The 16,220-nt window shown below is 36.5% G+C and overlaps 2 protein-coding genes and 1 non-coding gene across 8 annotated transcripts; 1 reads left to right on the forward strand and 2 right to left on the reverse strand.

Moving 5' to 3' along the window:
* The first annotated feature begins 1,162 nt into the window (after positions 1 to 1,162).
* On the forward strand, positions 1,163 to 8,014 carry LOC103426354 (pumilio homolog 4-like). Of its 2 annotated transcripts, none has more exons than XM_008364451.4 (12): positions 1,163 to 1,512; positions 1,668 to 1,716; positions 1,930 to 2,605; positions 3,339 to 4,188; positions 4,358 to 4,931; positions 5,015 to 5,156; positions 5,243 to 5,350; positions 5,893 to 6,105; positions 6,182 to 6,292; positions 6,940 to 7,134; positions 7,277 to 7,451; positions 7,531 to 8,014. In XM_008364451.4, the coding sequence occupies exons 3-12, from the start codon at positions 1,940 to 1,942 to the stop codon at positions 7,566 to 7,568; spliced, it is 3,072 nt and encodes a 1,023-aa protein (XP_008362673.3). In that variant the 5' UTR covers positions 1,163 to 1,512; positions 1,668 to 1,716; positions 1,930 to 1,939; the 3' UTR covers positions 7,569 to 8,014. The 2 variants fall into 2 exon arrangements, with proteins under 2 accessions (XP_008362673.3, XP_008362674.3); XM_008364452.4 differs by having other exon boundaries at positions 1,286 to 1,512; positions 4,361 to 4,931.
* Positions 8,015 to 9,305: 1,291 nt separating this feature from the next.
* On the reverse strand, positions 9,306 to 9,377 carry TRNAC-GCA (transfer RNA cysteine (anticodon GCA)). Its single transcript has one exon. It is a non-coding gene; the product is annotated as a tRNA-Cys (tRNA).
* Positions 9,378 to 9,977: 600 nt separating this feature from the next.
* On the reverse strand, positions 9,978 to 14,521 carry LOC103426353 (OVARIAN TUMOR DOMAIN-containing deubiquitinating enzyme 9-like). Of its 5 annotated transcripts, none has more exons than XM_017329838.3 (11): positions 14,330 to 14,521; positions 13,627 to 13,997; positions 13,288 to 13,529; positions 12,183 to 12,256; positions 11,566 to 11,620; positions 11,115 to 11,189; positions 10,923 to 10,996; positions 10,779 to 10,827; positions 10,598 to 10,682; positions 10,447 to 10,503; positions 9,978 to 10,329 (listed from the first exon to the last, which is right to left on the reverse strand). In XM_017329838.3, exons 2-11 carry the CDS (start codon positions 13,961 to 13,963, stop codon positions 10,280 to 10,282), a joined length of 1,098 nt encoding a protein of 365 aa, XP_017185327.1. In that variant the 5' UTR covers positions 13,964 to 13,997; positions 14,330 to 14,521; the 3' UTR covers positions 9,978 to 10,279. The 5 variants fall into 5 exon arrangements, with proteins under 5 accessions (XP_017185327.1, XP_070680947.1, XP_070680946.1 ...); XM_070824846.1 differs by having other exon boundaries at positions 13,633 to 13,997; positions 14,330 to 14,519; XM_070824845.1 differs by having other exon boundaries at positions 13,633 to 13,997; positions 14,375 to 14,512.
* Positions 14,522 to 16,220: the final 1,699 nt, after the last annotated feature.

Raw genomic sequence — 16,220 nt, forward strand, 5'->3', positions numbered from 1 at the left:
AGTAGTTTAAATAATATAAACAATATCTAGTAGTATCATAATATTTCTCTATATACTGAAAAGTAATAAAATATTAAGAGGAATAAAACATAGTCCACGCACGATTGGAAATAGATAAAATTATAGCACTACTGTATTCATTTAAAAACTTTGGTGTGCATAACCAGGAATTAGGGGAGGATTTTCGCTCAACGCCGTAAACTATGGTGTATACTCGCATACACCTAATTATATGTGACGTGTTTTTTTATTTAATTTTAGTTAATTTTTTAATTTCAAAATTGAAAAAGTAACATTTAGTGTGAAAGTTAACCAAAGTTAGTTAAAATGACACATTGTAGATGACTAGGTGTATGATGAGCATACACCATAGTTATGATGGTGAGCTAAAATGCTCATAGGAATGAGGGCTAAATCTGGAAACAGCTATTGGAGATGACATGTATTACGGTCTAGTAGTATTTTTACACTTGTAAGTGAGAGTTTTAGATTCAAATCTTGAGAATGACAAGTTCGCAACTAATTTATTTCTCACCCCTTAATAGAAATGAAAAAAAAAAAAAATTGGAAAGCTTAAAAATAAGAGAAGGAAAGGGAATCAAAATAACTAGTTGTCGTAGTCGATCCGGTTCCTTATTTATTGGTATTTGATTACAAATTTTATGAATATTACACTTTTTTTTATTTCTTACGTGTGAATAAACACATAAAACGTTAAGAAGTGAAATAATTTACTTACCTATATATTAGACATGTTCTTAATATAAATAGGGATGTGCTATCCACACACTCGTTGTTAATTTCTATCCATTTATTTTCTTCAATTCATCTGATCCGACAGCCAAAAATTAAAAAATATGTTAAAAGTAAAATAAGATGTGTGAATATCACACCGCTATAAAAAACCATAAAGTATAAAAAGTGGGACAACGTTTATCACAAACCAAACAACCACTAGTACGAAGAAAGACTTACCTGAAAAGATTCATCATCACGTAACACAGAACTCATTCCAAGGATGTAAGTTTGTCGGTTATGAATTGAAAACACAACTATAAGTGAGGCCTAATAAATAAAATTTGTCAGTTTCCAAAAAAAATAAAAAATAAAATATGTCACAACTCGTCCATGCAAGTTCCCCGTTCCCCCTCCACCGCCCATCACCGTCCATTCCTCACATCATACGGTCCACCCTCTCCTCTCTTCCCGCCTCGTACCCACCAAAACTCTCCCTCCAGTCTCTTTCTCTCTCTAAAAATTAAAGCGGCCGTTTCGAAAGGATATCAGGCCCACACGATCTCATCCCCAACTTCAGCTTCCCTCTCTCTCTCTCCTCTCTGTAAAGTTTTCTCTCTAACCCTTGGAATTGTTCCAAAATTCTTCGCCTATATTTTCGATCAGAAAAGCATCACCTTCTCGTACATTTGATCGTATATACATTTGTTATATTTTTTCTGTACATATAGCAATTGGATTATTGGTGTGTAGCTCCCTCGCGATCAGTTCCGTGACGTAAGTCCTTGCGTTTGATCATTTCTCCGGTTTCAGTACCAATTTCGATACAATTCATGAAATTTACAATGACTTTGTATGTTTTGAGGTTGTTTTTTTGGTGTGATCATATAATTGGGTTTGCTGATTTTTATGTTTTCCTTGATTTGTCCCAGGATTTGTTGGGGATTTGATCGTATTGTTTTGATCGATGTGAGGGTAAAGGTACGAATTTTTCATTTCGAATATTGTTTTTTTTTCAGTATTTTATACTTTTTGAATTGTGTAATTATAATGTTTTTTGATCATTTGGGTGCACCAAAAGTTAGCCAATTGTTACTTTTCTTAATGATTACGATTTTTGGAATGCGAAAACTAGCTGAATTTTGAGAACTTCTGTTAATTTCTGTGTTTTTTTGTTTGTTTGTGATAATTTAGAGTTGTGGAGATGGCTACTGGGAGTAACATACATATGTTATCAACCCGAGACAATAATCTGCAAGGACCCAATGGGAATTTAGAAGATGCTTTACAGAGTGAGCTTGAATTGATTCTGAGAGAGCAGCGCAATCAGCATGCCATTCATCGGGAGAGGGACATGAATATGTATAGGAGCGGTAGTGCCCCGCCAACTGTTGAGGGATCGCTAACTGCTGTCGGTAGTCTCTTTAGGAACTCAGACTTTAGGGATGTGACTAGTAGGATTAGTAATAACAATGGGATTTTGTCCGAAGATGAGATTCGATCTCATCCTGCTTATCTTTCATACTACTATTCGCATGACAACATTAACCCAAGATTGCCTCCACCGTTGTTGTCAAGAGAGGATTGGCGTGTTGCACAAAGGTTTCAGGGCGGCGGGTCTTCTTTTGAGGGCATTGGAGACTGGAGGAGGAAGAAGTTCGCTGATGATCGTGATAGTTTGTCGCTGTTTGCCACGCAGTTGGGGCTACAAAAGGCAGAGAATGATATGATGGAACTGAGGAATGCTAATGGGAGCAATATCCCTGAACAAACTTCATCTGAGTGGCTTGATAGAAGCTCGGATGGTTTGATTGGTTTGCCGACAACTGGGCTTGGTGGAAGGAGAAAGAGTTTTGCTGACATTTTACAGGTAATCTATTGTGAAGACTTTCTTCTGTATTATTTATGTAGTTCCTTGGTTAGACTTTGATTGCATAGTTTTGTACTGCATTTTTTTTTGGATTCCCTTTAATTGCTAATCTTGACATTTGTTTCTTTCTCAAATTTTGTATGGTTGAGTATTTTGATACTGCTGATACCTGCCCCTTTTGATTAGTATTTCAGTTAGATGTCAGTTTGAAGCTTCCATTACAGATAGCTTTTAGTTTACATTTGATATTTATTGCATACTACACGAGATCACACATTTTCCATAATGGCTGGTTCACCTTCACACGGGGATGCAGAGCAAGGATGTAGCTAAGATCCTAAAAGCATGATCCTGCTCTTAGAATTACTCTTGCAACTATCTGTGGTGGCGTCTAATGGAACCTTTCCATCTTGCTAGCTGTTGTATTATATGCCCATGACATGTTGAATGCATGCTGTACTTTTATTTATCATCACTGTCTAGGTTCTCATTTCTTTTGTCATTTTTTTCCCTTTTCCTTTTCAAATATCCAGAAAAGGTCAGATGAATATTAGTTCTTTCATATTTTAATGCAGAAAGTTTTCATTATTCATATTCTTTAATTGATATGCTTATACCTGCACTTTTCCAAGTATATCCAAACAATTTGGTTTGGAAAGAAGTGCTTAGCTGCTATTTCTTGTTTCTTTTTTTTTTTTGTGTCATGTAAATTAATAACTGACATATGCTGCAGGAAGGACTTGATCAAACTGCCTCCTTGTCAGGTCCCCTGTCAAGGCCATCAAGTCGTAACGCATTTGGTGATATCATGGATTCCACAGGCATGGCTGATCCCCATCCAGTTGGGTTATCTAATGGAGTGGAGTCTGCAGAGGGTATGCATAATGGAAGAGCTTCATGTGGCCTGGTGGGAGTTCAGAGCCATGGCTCAACAGCTTCTAATTCCTTTGCATCTGCTGTCGGTCCTTCTTTGCCAAGAAGCAGAACCCCTGAACAACAACTACTTGGGAGGTCTAACAGTTTTGGCCTCCCCCCTGTAGGGAGTAGAGTTTTCCCAACCAAGAGGAAGAATGTTGCTAGTCCAGATATTCAAAATGATCGTTCTTCCAGCATGAATGATCTGGCAGATATTTCAGTCAATTTTTCTGGCTTAAGCCTGTCAAAAATTAGACCTGTAGATGATGATAGACGTATTCAGTCGCAGCTTCATGTGGATCTTGATAATCAGCATGATTTTCTGTTTAAGATGCCAAATGGGCATAACCAGAGGCTGCAGCAGGAACTGTTAGAGAAGGCAAATGCTGAAATTTTTTCTCTTCCTACTAATTATGCTCATCTAGCAAAGAAAAATGGAATCATAACAAACTGTACTACATCCACTGGGCAAGCTAATTTTTCAAGAAGAACTTCTTCTCCCAGTCTTTACTCAAACGGGAGTTCTTCAGGCTTTGGAGCTTTGGAGGGATCTAATGTTCCTTACCAAGAAGCAAATACGCCAGGTTTGGACTTTGATGGCCACGTTGCTGGGGCCTATCCTGTAAATCCGAAGTTGAATATGACAATTAATAATCATCTTGATGCAGGTAATTATGTAGTTTCTTAAATTTCATCTGCAACAATTTTTTTTTAATTTTTAAAACCAGCAGAGTACCTTGGTTGAATAGTCAGTTAGCACTTAGCATTGACAATCTCTCTCTCTCTCTCTCTCTCTCTCTCTCTCTCTCTCTCCCTCCTTTTCTTTTTCGGGTGCAGTAGCTAGAGGTGATGAACAAGGTCTGAACAGACTGGGAAACAAAGTAGGGCCTGGTCTCCATTCTCCTGTTATGGACCCATCTTATATTCAGTTTTTGCGAAGATCTGATCATGCAACATGTAATGTAACTAGTCCAAGTGGTTATCCTCTGAGTAAAAACCACTTTGGTACTTTGCATGGAGACTTAGAGGGGATTCAGAAGGCATATCTTGAGGCATTGCTTGTTCAAAGGAAGCAACAGTATGAGTTGTCACTTTTAGGTAGATCTGGTGGTTTTAATCATGGTCATTATGGGAACCCACCATATGGGCTTGGTATGTATCCTGGAAATCCAATGGAAAATTATCTGCATCCTTCTATTGGGTCTGGTAGTCCAATGTTTGAGAGTGAGAAGATTGCACGCTTTAATTCTATGTTGAGAAGTTCAATGGGAGGGTCGGTTAGCTCCTGGAACTCAGACATTGGAAAGGACCTAGAACGACGACATGCATCATCGTTATTAGACGAATTCAAGAACAACAAGAACAAGTCTTTTGAACTTGCAGACATTGTTGATCATGTAGTGGAATTCAGGTATATGTTTTCTTTAGTGTATATTCTTCTTAGGTTGCTTTGGCAGCAATTCTGACTTCAATTTCTTCTGCTCTAAATTGTAGTACCGACCAGTATGGAAGTCGCTTTATTCAGCAGAAACTAGAAACTGCCACTGTGGAAGAAAAATTGAAGATATTTCCAGAGATTATTCCTCATGCTCGCACCTTGATGACTGATGTATTCGGAAATTATGTCATACAGAAAGTATGATTGATCTCTTTATTTCAAATACTTGAAAATTCCTTCCTTCTATTTAAAATTATTAATTCTATTGTTCGTGAAAATTGCAGTTTTTTGAGCATGGTACAGAAAGCCAAAAAAAAGAATTAACCAGCCAACTTACTGGCCATATTTTGCCTCTCAGTCTTCAAATGTATGGTTGTAGAGTGATCCAGAAGGTGACTTCCTGATTCTCAAAATCTTGATCTACTTGTCTCTATCCTTTTAGCAATGCCTTTCTGCGTGTTAGCTTCACACCTTTGATCTGCCTCAAAATTTGCATAGCATGTATATGAATTCCTTTGTCCAGTTTTTAATTTTGCAGAACTCTTTCTATCATAGTGTATGTTGTTACTCGTGCCACTTACATGCTTCATTGCTACGAGCAAATAATGTATTATATTGTATTTGCCTAGCAGTAGCTTCATGTGATGTTCGTATTGGGTGAGGAAAAAAGACAGTTGTAAATGAAATTGGAGTGTTAGAAAAATCCAAGAAAGATGCCTTCCATATGTTACGTATAAACACAATGCTAGTGTCTTGTATAACCTTCATTGTGACGGATGACTGTATATGTTACTATGCTTCCCTCCTCTATTACAAAACGATGCTTTGGCACATGGAGAAAAACAATGACCCAATCATCATATTATTTAAGCATTGTTTAACGAGATGAATCGCACTTGGAAAATAAGTATAAATGCTCTAAGTTTTACGCCAGGCTTTGGAAGCAGTTGATGTGAATCAGCAGGCACAGATGGTGTCGGAGCTTAATGGTTCAATCATGAAATGTGTTCGTGATCAGAATGGGAATCATGTCATTCAGAAGTGTATAGAATGCATCCCTCAAGATAAAATCCAATTTATACTTTCATCCTTCTATGGGCAAGTTGTCGCACTATCCACTCATCCTTATGGTTGCCGGGTTATACAGGTTAGTTGTTTGCATCCTCTTCCCCTGTGTAGGGATTCTTTATATTTACTTGTGTGATCCCTTTGGGTGCGTACAGAGGGTTCTGGAACGTTGCAATGATTCAAACATGCAACAAATAATCATGGATGAAATCATGCAATCTGTATGCGTTTTGGCACAAGATCAATATGGAAATTACGTCATTCAGGTATTCAATACTCAGTATATATATGGTTGAGCTGCTGGGTTATATTTATTTGTTTAGTTTTTCCATAGATAGCCATGGATTTGTTTTATTTTGTTTTTGTTAAATGAGGTATGTTCCAGAAAATGTGCATTGTTTCGGATGAAATGTTTTCCCAAAAAAAGGGAAAAAGAAAATTGGATTTTTGTGCATGAGAGGACATATTGGCCTAGCAGTAACTTAATTGCATAGCAAATATTATGAACCTAATAACCAGAATTCTTGTTGTTTAAGATTATTCTGAGCACGTGTACAAAACTGGATTCCGAGGTACTTTATATTTTTGTTTTCATTGAATAGATCGTATGCCTTGTAGCTTATACTATTCATGATATGGCTCCTGTGATGTCTTTTTTGAGATTCTTCTGAGCATTAAAGCAAAACTGGATTCCAAGGTACTTGATAGTCTTTTTCTTTGATTGAAAGCCGATGTGGTTTATGGTGTGTTCTCACTTTTGTTTTCACGATCGATAGGAGTCATGTTATGTCTTTGCTTTAAGACCCTACGCTATTTTTGATATGTAACATCATCAACTATATATACCTGATGGAAATGCTCGTGTACATATCTTCAACTGTGCGTATCTGATATAAATACTCTTGTTTGGTAGCACATCCTTGAACATGGTAAACTGCACGAACGGACTGCAATCATCCACAAGCTTGCCGGACAAATTGTGAAGATGAGTCAGCAGAAGTTTGCTTCTAATGTTGTGGAGAAGTGCTTAACTTTTGGGAATGCTGAGGAGCGTCAGTTTTTAGTGAATGAGATGCTGGGTTCAACTGATGCAAATGAGCCCTTACAGGTCTAAAATTAACGTTTTCCATACCAAAGATAATATATGCTTTCAAGATAATCTATACTAGCTATGGAAATTTTAACATGAAATTAGCGTGTTGATCAAATTTTTTGATGCATGACCAGAAATTTCAAATGCAATTGTGCAGGCCATGATGAAGGATCCGTTTGGAAACTACGTTGTGCAAAAGGTTCTTGAGACGTGTGATGATCAGAGTCTTGAGTTGATTCTTTCTCGCATTAAGGTTCATTTGACTGCCCTGAAGAAGTATACGTATGGCAAACATATCGTTTCTCGTGTCGAGAAACTCATCACAACTGGAGGTGAGCCTTTTCCTACGTATTCCTTGCACAGATTTGCCAAGTACAAGACCTCTAACAGATTTTGATCTGTCATATGCAGAAAGGCGCATAGGGTTGTCAGCCTCGTTTTCTTCTTGAGAAGCCCAATCTGGAGCGAGTAAAAGGCATTTTTCCTGTTGCCACCATGAATAAGTATGCACCTGTTGTACAGCTAACATGGACAGCGATCTTAGCAAGTTTGATCGATACAGAAAAGCCATAGTTGTAAATAAGCATGGAATCTGGAGGCCCCTGCGATATGATGTTTTTGTCTATCCGCCTCCTAGTATATATTTTGGCTCGCCGGTTCTAATCTGACCATGAAAAAACTCGGCATGGAAGACGGTCACCCTTGGGCTCGAGATTTTACCGGTACAAGGTTCAGTGTCTGTATTACATTCTCAAGTGTAAATGGTTAACTGCATTTTGAAAGAGAGGGTAAATAGGGAGTGTTTTTATATGTTGGGGCTTTCGACTTTGAGAACCACTTAGTGTAAATATACTGCAATTTTCTCGAGGATATGTATGTAGCTGGCCTTTTTGCAGTTGTCTTTTCCTCTTTAGATTTTTTCTTAGATGTTTGTTATTTCATTCAAAGAGAGAGAACTACAATCCATAATTCAATAACAAGAAATTAGGTTTATGAAGGTTAGTTGATTCCATAACCATTCGTTCTCCGATTCATGATAGTTCCTCCCCCTACAGTGAAGTTTGAATTCTATTTTTTGTAGTTTAGAACGTCTCCAGAATAGAATAAAAAAAATATTTCCAATTTCTTTTCTAATTTTGAACTCCTGTCAAACATTTAAGTGGAATTCATTTCCATGGGGATATGAAGGGAAAATCATTGACTAAGGACTGTAGCTCCGTGTGCTTTGAAAAAAAAGCCAGTTTTCCAAAGCTGCAAATAGCAGCTTCAGCTTTTTCCTTTGATTTCAGCTTATTCTCACAGCAGCTTCCAAAATAAGCCATTTTTTTCAGTTTACCAAACACCAAAAACCCTCACAACTTTTTTTCATGGATGCTTTTTTTTTTTAAGCACCTCACTCCCAAACCACCCCTAAGAACACTCTGCAATCCCCTTTCCGTCTTCATTTTTCGAAACGCTAAATAAACCGGATTTTCACTCTCCGATTCTTTAAGATCACGGCTGACTCCCTCATCAAGGCAATGTGCTTCCCCCCCGGGGGCCGCCGCGCGGGGGAAAGCGGATGCCCTACCGAGTACCGATGGCAGACTCATCACAGTAAGCCTCTTTGAGGATTGTAGTGCAAGTCTTGTTCCTCAAAGACAAATAAAACACATATGGGGATGCCTCTCAAACACCTTGTGCATTTTTTTTTGTAGAAATTTGATTAGTTAGAAAAGTAAATATAAATCTGAATTAGCTTTTTAGTCAAAATAGTCTCGGAGATTTGCATAACTCCTCATTTTGATGAAAAATTATGTTAAATAAGATCAAAATGAACCCTCAATTTAAAACAATAGGGCAAAATAATTCAACAAAAATTGAGGATATTTTGTCATTTTATTTTTATTTAATGGAGATTTTTCATGAAATGACCAAAATGATTGATGATGAACTATCTCAAGGACCACTTCTATTGATTTCAAATCTCAGGAACCAAAGTGAGGAATTATGCAAATCTCAATGATCATTTTAGCTGAAAAGCCATTTGAATTTTAAAGTTGTAATTTTTTTTTTTCAATAAACAAAAGGTTAAGCCTTTCAAAAAATAAAAATAAAAAAGGTATATGTTATAAATAGAAAATTGAGATGGATCTCTCTACTTATTTTCTTATAATTAGAAAAACAGTTTAAAAATGAGTTTAAAAAGGGCCCAACCGGGTTCGAACCGGTGACCTCTTGATCTGCAGTCAAATGCTCTACCACTGAGCTATGGACCCTTTGATTAATAATATTTTAATCGAAATTGTCTATCATAACATTTTTTAGGAATGAGGATCTTCTCCCATCATCTTTGTGAGGATTCTAGGGATTTTCAAATCGTGTTCATTCATCGTACATCATGCGGCCATAAATTATTTTAAATTAAATATGAATAGTACTTGATAAAAACTGACCAATTATATACGATGAATGGACACGATTTGAGGATCTCGAGAGGATCCTCCTGGATTTTTTAGCGCCACAAATTTTTATTTCTTCAAATTCCATAAGAAAAATCAGTACTAACCACAAATGATCCATTTTTCTTTATTTTCTATAAATTTCTAAATAACAAACCACCATAACCAAATGATCACATGTCCATTCTCATGGTGCTATGAGAGATTCTAGCATACGAGCGGAAATATATTCCCCCCTCGTTTTAAAAGGTTTTGAAGTATTCTGATTTTGTCCAAACAACAACAAAACCTTATTTAACTAAGTAGGTTCGGCTATATAAATATTAGAACACTACTACGCTTAGTTTTACATCAAGTCCTGTTCTAATTTTCTCCAATTTCTTATAACATTTCTGAACATTACGCGAAGGTACAAAATTGAATGGAAAGAAAGATTTACTATATTTGAGAATAAAAACCATGAATTTATTTACATTAAGGAGTGACAAATCCTCTATATCAAAGGTATGTTAAAAAAAACAATCTAAATCAAAGAATATGTAACATGTACAAGAACTCGGTGAAGAATCATCTTTCGGTGCAAATGCACAAGAGCAGAAACAAGCAAGGGAACGCCATTCTGCCCCGGCTCCAAGGAGCCAATATAGACAACGTCAACACGAAACTGAAGCTTCCTCAACCGAAAAACTAAAACTCGTTGCAAATGTCGATTTCTGGTTTCAAAGTTTCCACCATTTCTTCTTTTTCTTTAAGCTCGGGGGAGGAAGTTCTGAACACGGTAACAAAATACAATCGAAAGATAACAAATGTTAACACCAGCATTATCATTTCATTTGTCCTTTTTAATCCCAGTAGATGTATGTCAAAACCGATTATTTTCATTTACCTCCTTCGGGATAAATTGAATTGTAATGCACCTCAGCCCAAAAGCTCAAGCAGATAACTGCACAAGTGAAATATAAGCAAACATGACCGAATGTAGTCACGATTAAAGGGGGGATGAAGGAAGGAAACATATAAACTTCTAAAACCGTTACCTCTGTTGGATTTTTCAACGTGTGGAAGGATCTCAATGTAACATGTATCCCGGAAGGAAGTTATTACAAATATCTTTACACCATACTGCAATAAAATAGTGGATATGTCAGTTGACAAATGAATAAGTTTCTCTGCGACCTGACGAACACCCACATAAAAGCAATAGATCAAGTCTTATACCGAATCAGCGGCCGCCTGCAATGTGACATGATCACCCCATTCACCATTCCTATTTCATCCATGTCGATAAGAATTAGTAAATAAACAAGAAAAAGACGTAAGCTTTAGGATAGAAAATCATGGAAAAAGAGATTAGCACAATACTTGCTCATCTTCTTTAGATAATCAGCATAACCCATAGGAACATAACCCTCGTACATTTCGGGGTGACTCTTCAGCTGAGACATTAAAAAGATGAGTAAAAAGAGTTAAAATACTAGATATCCTCTGCAACACCATCACAAGAATAACTTCAATTTAACTACTAAAGATCCACTTACTGAAATGCCAACCAACCTGTTGAATAATTTGGTCTCTTACAACGCCATGGTATTCAGGAGAACGATATAGTTGATCAGATAAAGCACGAAACTGGGAAAATAAGACAATAGTGAGACACTATCAACTTAACTGAGAAGAGGACTCTGCAATATTACAAGTCATAACAAAGACATATATACATTTGCGCAGTGCATTTAAAATCTAGAAAGAAAGAAGTATCCAACGAGTGTAGAAATGGGGGAAAAGTTGTCTCACTCAAGATTACATCAGATTATTCATTGTGAACACGCCATTGATGTACTTCAACAAAAATTGGAAGCTCGGTAAATTTTTGTTTATCATTTCAAAATTAAAGGAAAAATGACAGACCGATCGTTTATGTCTAACAACAAGGCAAAACATGTAAACTATGCAATATACTTCAAGATTTTCAAGTATAAGAAATTAAAAGTAAAATAACACCAACCTGACAGTTACCATCTCCCTGGACCTTACACTCCACCAAATCATACAACTGCAGTCTGTTAAAAGAAAAAAAAGGAAAAGATCTGAAACCCCAAGTGAAACACTCAGTACCAATTTCATATTTAATAAAATTACACCAACAGGGTTAAAAAAAACAAGTGCACACACAAAGACTGAACATAAAAAAATGACAGAATATAATCTGGAAAAATGCAATTGGAAGCAATGACACTATAGCTCCCAGGACACACAAACATTATATGTTTGGAGTGATATCAATATGTTTTTAACTTTTCAGGTTGACTCTGATTGCACGCCAATCACAATAATCTAACGGCCAATACAGGAACCCTTCCACAGTTTTGACAAGCGCTTTTTATTGGTAATTTTAAGTGGTAAGGGTTGACCATCATGAGAATCAGCAGCAATATACAGGATCTAGTTCAATATCATGCTACTGCTATACTTGAATTGTATCCCTTTTTATAATATAAGAAATTGACAAGTCAATCTATGAAAAAATCAGAGACCAAAATACAGTTTGACAATACATCCCTGGCGACAATTGATTATTCATACAACTTAAATATATAATACAGGGGAAATAACATAAAATACCTTTCTAAAAGCCTCTGATGATCTGATATCTCTTCATCCTCTGAGGGTAATTTCTCATTCGTTTTAGGAATATGCTGCCAAAAGAATGATCATAGTGTGAATCTCATTTTGCAAGAAAAGGAAATATTAAAATTTTGTATTGGCAGGCTGCAATCAAGTTTGCTAACAAAAAAACAAAAAGAGATGTGCATGCTGTGTTGCCTACACCACCAATTCTAAGTCTGAATCCTGTTCAACATTCCAGGATAAAACATTTGGAAACTGATTTCCATTTTGTCCGAGAGCGAGTACAGAAGGGATATTTGGAAGTTCAATATGTTCCTAGTTCCTACACAAGAGCAGGTTACTGATGTCTTGACAAAATCACTTCATGGTTCTGATTTCCTTCAACATTTTCAAACTTAAACTTAAACTGAGTTACCCCAATTCGCAGTACCATGTCAGCAGTTAGTTTTATAGAGTAGCTTCAGTTGTAAGCAATATAGAAAGTATAAATACCTACTCTTATTATTTCCTATTAACGAATATTGTAACTGCAAAAACTTACAGAAAAATACAGAAATTCATTTTCTTCTTCCTCAAGATTTCGTTTCTTCAGTTCTTCAAGATTTCATTTCCTCAGTTCTTCTAAGATTGTTATGAATGACAATGGATATCTGATCTATTCTCACACCATCCCCCAAATAAAAATACAAGAAACTATTTTCTACCAATTTAAAATTGCCCGTGAGTTTATCATGACTGCAGAAGAAAGTTCAAAACACTGAGCGGTCTGCTCACAGGACGTGTGCCCTGAGTACAAGTACATATTATACATAAAGTTATTCTTTTCGGCAAGATGAAAACAGATTTTCGTTTAGTTTGTATAACCCTAGCTCACAACTTGGTGTGAATGCATGCAATTGTTTTGTCCTTCTGTTCTGTTCTGTTTTTCTCAGAGAAAGATAAAGATAGCGATTTACCCAATTCAAAACAGAAACAATATGGCAGGACCGAATAACCAAAAGCACTGAAATATATATTCGGATAGATGGCTAGCAGATGATATGCATAATCCTTCGATAATTAAATGGCAGCCGCAAGACGCCATAAAAGTTATACTTACAGGTACAGAAGCCATCTGATTCAATCTTCTCCCTACTTCACCATCAAGCGAAGATTCATCTGTTATGTCCAGTAAGTGCAAAAAGTCTTCCCCATTAATTGAGTATTCTCCTTCGCAGTGATCATTTGCTACCTCGTTTCCAATTCTCCTTGGATCATGCGCCTCATGTTGCTTATTTCTATAATCATCGGTATCCATATTTCTGCCAAAGTAATTTACTGCATCCCGAACATTTTCAAGCCCTACAGATTTCCAATATTTCTTCACAATAAGGACAACAAATACAGAAACACAAATCAGAGAACTAAACGAGAATGTCAATTTTGCGGTATCCCATACCAGTACCATTGTGCCTATTTGAAGGACCAAGCCAATCCTGCGCAAGAATTGACGCTTCCAACTGCCCATCTCCATAACCAGAACCTCCTGACTTTTCTACAGAAGTGAGCCTTGACAACTCTTCTTGATACGCTTGAGCTATAATCTCATCATTCTCCACATTACAAGGCTCAACATAACCTTCTCTAACACACTCTACTTGACTAAAATCCTGGTCGTATTGCGTAACAGTACTATGAGAATTATCATTCGACATCGTGCAAACATCCAAGAGATGGAGACCCCATCGAACCACGTCGGGATCAAGATTATATGTTGTCATCTGCTTGTGTAACATCTGTATAGCAACACTACCTCTGCTCCTCAAGTACCTAGCAACCCCATTAAATATCAATAACCGAAAATAAAACTCGAAAAGGGTATAAACAGAACACTAGAAACAACATCATTTGCAATCTATTAAACTAAGTTCACAATCATATAATCGATTTCCTCAAAATCTATCCACAATTTCAATCAAAAATGGGAACTTTAAACTAACCCAACAGTAAAATCCAAAAGTAGAAACAAATATATTGCGCATCAAGTCCAGAAAACTCAAATTCCACAGAGCAGAACATGAATCACAAAACCCTAATCCCAAAGAATCCAAATTGTTCAAATCGAATCCAGAAAAGCTTCGAACTTTGAATTTACAACGTACCCAGCAAACTAAAAATAAAAAAAATAAAAAAATAAAAAAACCAACTTTGAATCCAAAATACGGTATTGCGGTCGGAAGAATCCAGGGAGCAAAACGGGAAGGGGTCGTGAATGCACGCGCCACCTGGGGGGAGGAAGATAAGAAAGTGTTTGTTGAAATTAGAAGCCGCCTTGGGATTTGCGTGTTTTGTAGGAAATGGAAAGATCCCGTTGGGGTTTATATACCGCTCGCTTTTTGAAGTGGGAACCTGAAACAGAGGGAAACGAACCGGCCCCATGATGATTTGACACGCGGGCATTAGTCAACGGGATCTCCCAGTCCCCGTTAAGATTTGGTTTAGGGAGTTCGTCCTTGGGCCTAGTAGTAGGAGATGAGAATATAATTGAGACAAGGGTCAAATGTAGCCAAAATCCTTGACCCTTCTAACAATCATCCTGAAAATCGAACAATTTAGGGTATCAAATGACTTTCCAACCAACAAAAAAAAAAGATAAAAAAAAGTCACGTATTGTAATGACACGGATTAATGATGAGGAGAAATATTTTCTTCCACCTTACAATTTAACATTAATTTTCAAGCTAATATTATAAAATATAAAAACACAATACAACATGTGTTGAAAATTCTATAATGATACTGCAAAGCATGAGAATTTTGTAATGATGATTGCAAAGCATGTTGGAGAAATGATTACATCATTATTTTGATAATCTTTTTTGTGCGTGATGAGTCATGTATATTATAAGATGTGTGTAATTATTAACACTTGATATCAGATCCAGTGGCATGAGTTCAGAGAGAGAGAGAGAGAGAGAATGATTACATCATTATTTTGATAATCTTTTTTGTGCATGATGAGTTATGTATATTATAAGATGTGTGTAATTATTAACACTTAATATCAAATCCAGTGGCATGAGTTTACAGAGAGAGAGAAAGAGAGAGAGAGAGAGAGAGAGAGAGAGAGAGAGAGAGAGGGTGTTGGAGGATTTTAAGGTCAAAGATAAGAGTTATATGTTCATGTGTACTTTAGTTTTTTTCAAATTGTAATATGGAAAACTAACCAAAACACCCTCAAAAGTTTCACTTTAATCATCAGGACAAAACTTAGCAAAAATGCCAATCATGCCCTTCACACATCCATACAAGATTGCTCAGCAATGAAGATGACATTTTCAGAAAAATTTTGCATGCCAAAGATAAGGTGGCAAACTTTGCAGCAACCAAGACAATATGGATTCACGTGGCCTTCAGCAGCTTTCAGAAACAGTGCTGACAGCTTTCAGAAACAGTGTGTTGTCACTATCAAAAAGTTGTAAATATTGAAAAATTATTTTGTTGTTTAGGAATCAACTTTTGTATATAAGGGAGTCTTTCCTCCCATACAGAGGACACCTGAATACCACACACATCTCTCAATATCTGAAAACACCATACACTCAAGCATTCGTAGCCTTCATAGCATCCTTGTAAACACTTCTTTGTAATCACTTTCTTGTAAACAACCATCTCTATAAACATTCCATATATCAATAAAAGTTCAAGTGTACATATTCAAGCAATCTCCAAGTCTTAAGTAAGTTTTCTTTTCCTTCTTTAGTGTGTTTGTTTAATTAGACTTCTAGTCCAAAACAGGAAAACACTATTGTGGTTATATTATTAACCTGCTAAACTGACGATCATACTTTGTTCGAGCACTCTGTTATAGTTGAATGTTTGCCATACAAATAACTGGACATCAACCAGGGTACCTCTGAGTTCTTCGTACCTTTGAGTTCAGTCGTTAAGGCTTTATACTTGTACTGTGAGTGGCCGTCATGCTGAAACATGTCGAGTTCCATGTGCAAGGTTCTATGTCTAGTTGTTATAATGGTCATCCGACTATTTAAC

This window comes from Malus domestica, chromosome 07 (assembly GCF_042453785.1).
Source record: "Malus domestica chromosome 07, GDT2T_hap1".
Lineage (NCBI taxonomy): Eukaryota > Viridiplantae > Streptophyta > Magnoliopsida > Rosales > Rosaceae > Malus > Malus domestica.

Coding starts and splice junctions, on each gene's coding strand:
- LOC103426354 (XM_008364451.4), top strand. CDS start 1,940: ATGGCTACTGGGAGTAACATACATATGTTATCAACCCGAGACAATAAT. Junction 2,606..3,338: donor GTTTTGCTGACATTTTACAG/GTAATCTATTGT, acceptor CATATGCTGCAG/GAAGGACTTGATCAAACTGC. Junction 5,157..5,242: donor GAAATTATGTCATACAGAAA/GTATGATTGATC, acceptor TGAAAATTGCAG/TTTTTTGAGCATGGTACAGA.
- LOC103426353 (XM_017329838.3), bottom strand. CDS start 13,963: ATGTTACACAAGCAGATGACAACATATAATCTTGATCCCGACGTGGTT. Junction 10,683..10,778: donor TGCAGGCGGCCGCTGATTCG/GTATAAGACTTG, acceptor ATTTTATTGCAG/TATGGTGTAAAGATATTTGT. Junction 10,330..10,446: donor TTCAATTTATCCCGAAGGAG/GTAAATGAAAAT, acceptor TACCGTGTTCAG/AACTTCCTCCCCCGAGCTTA.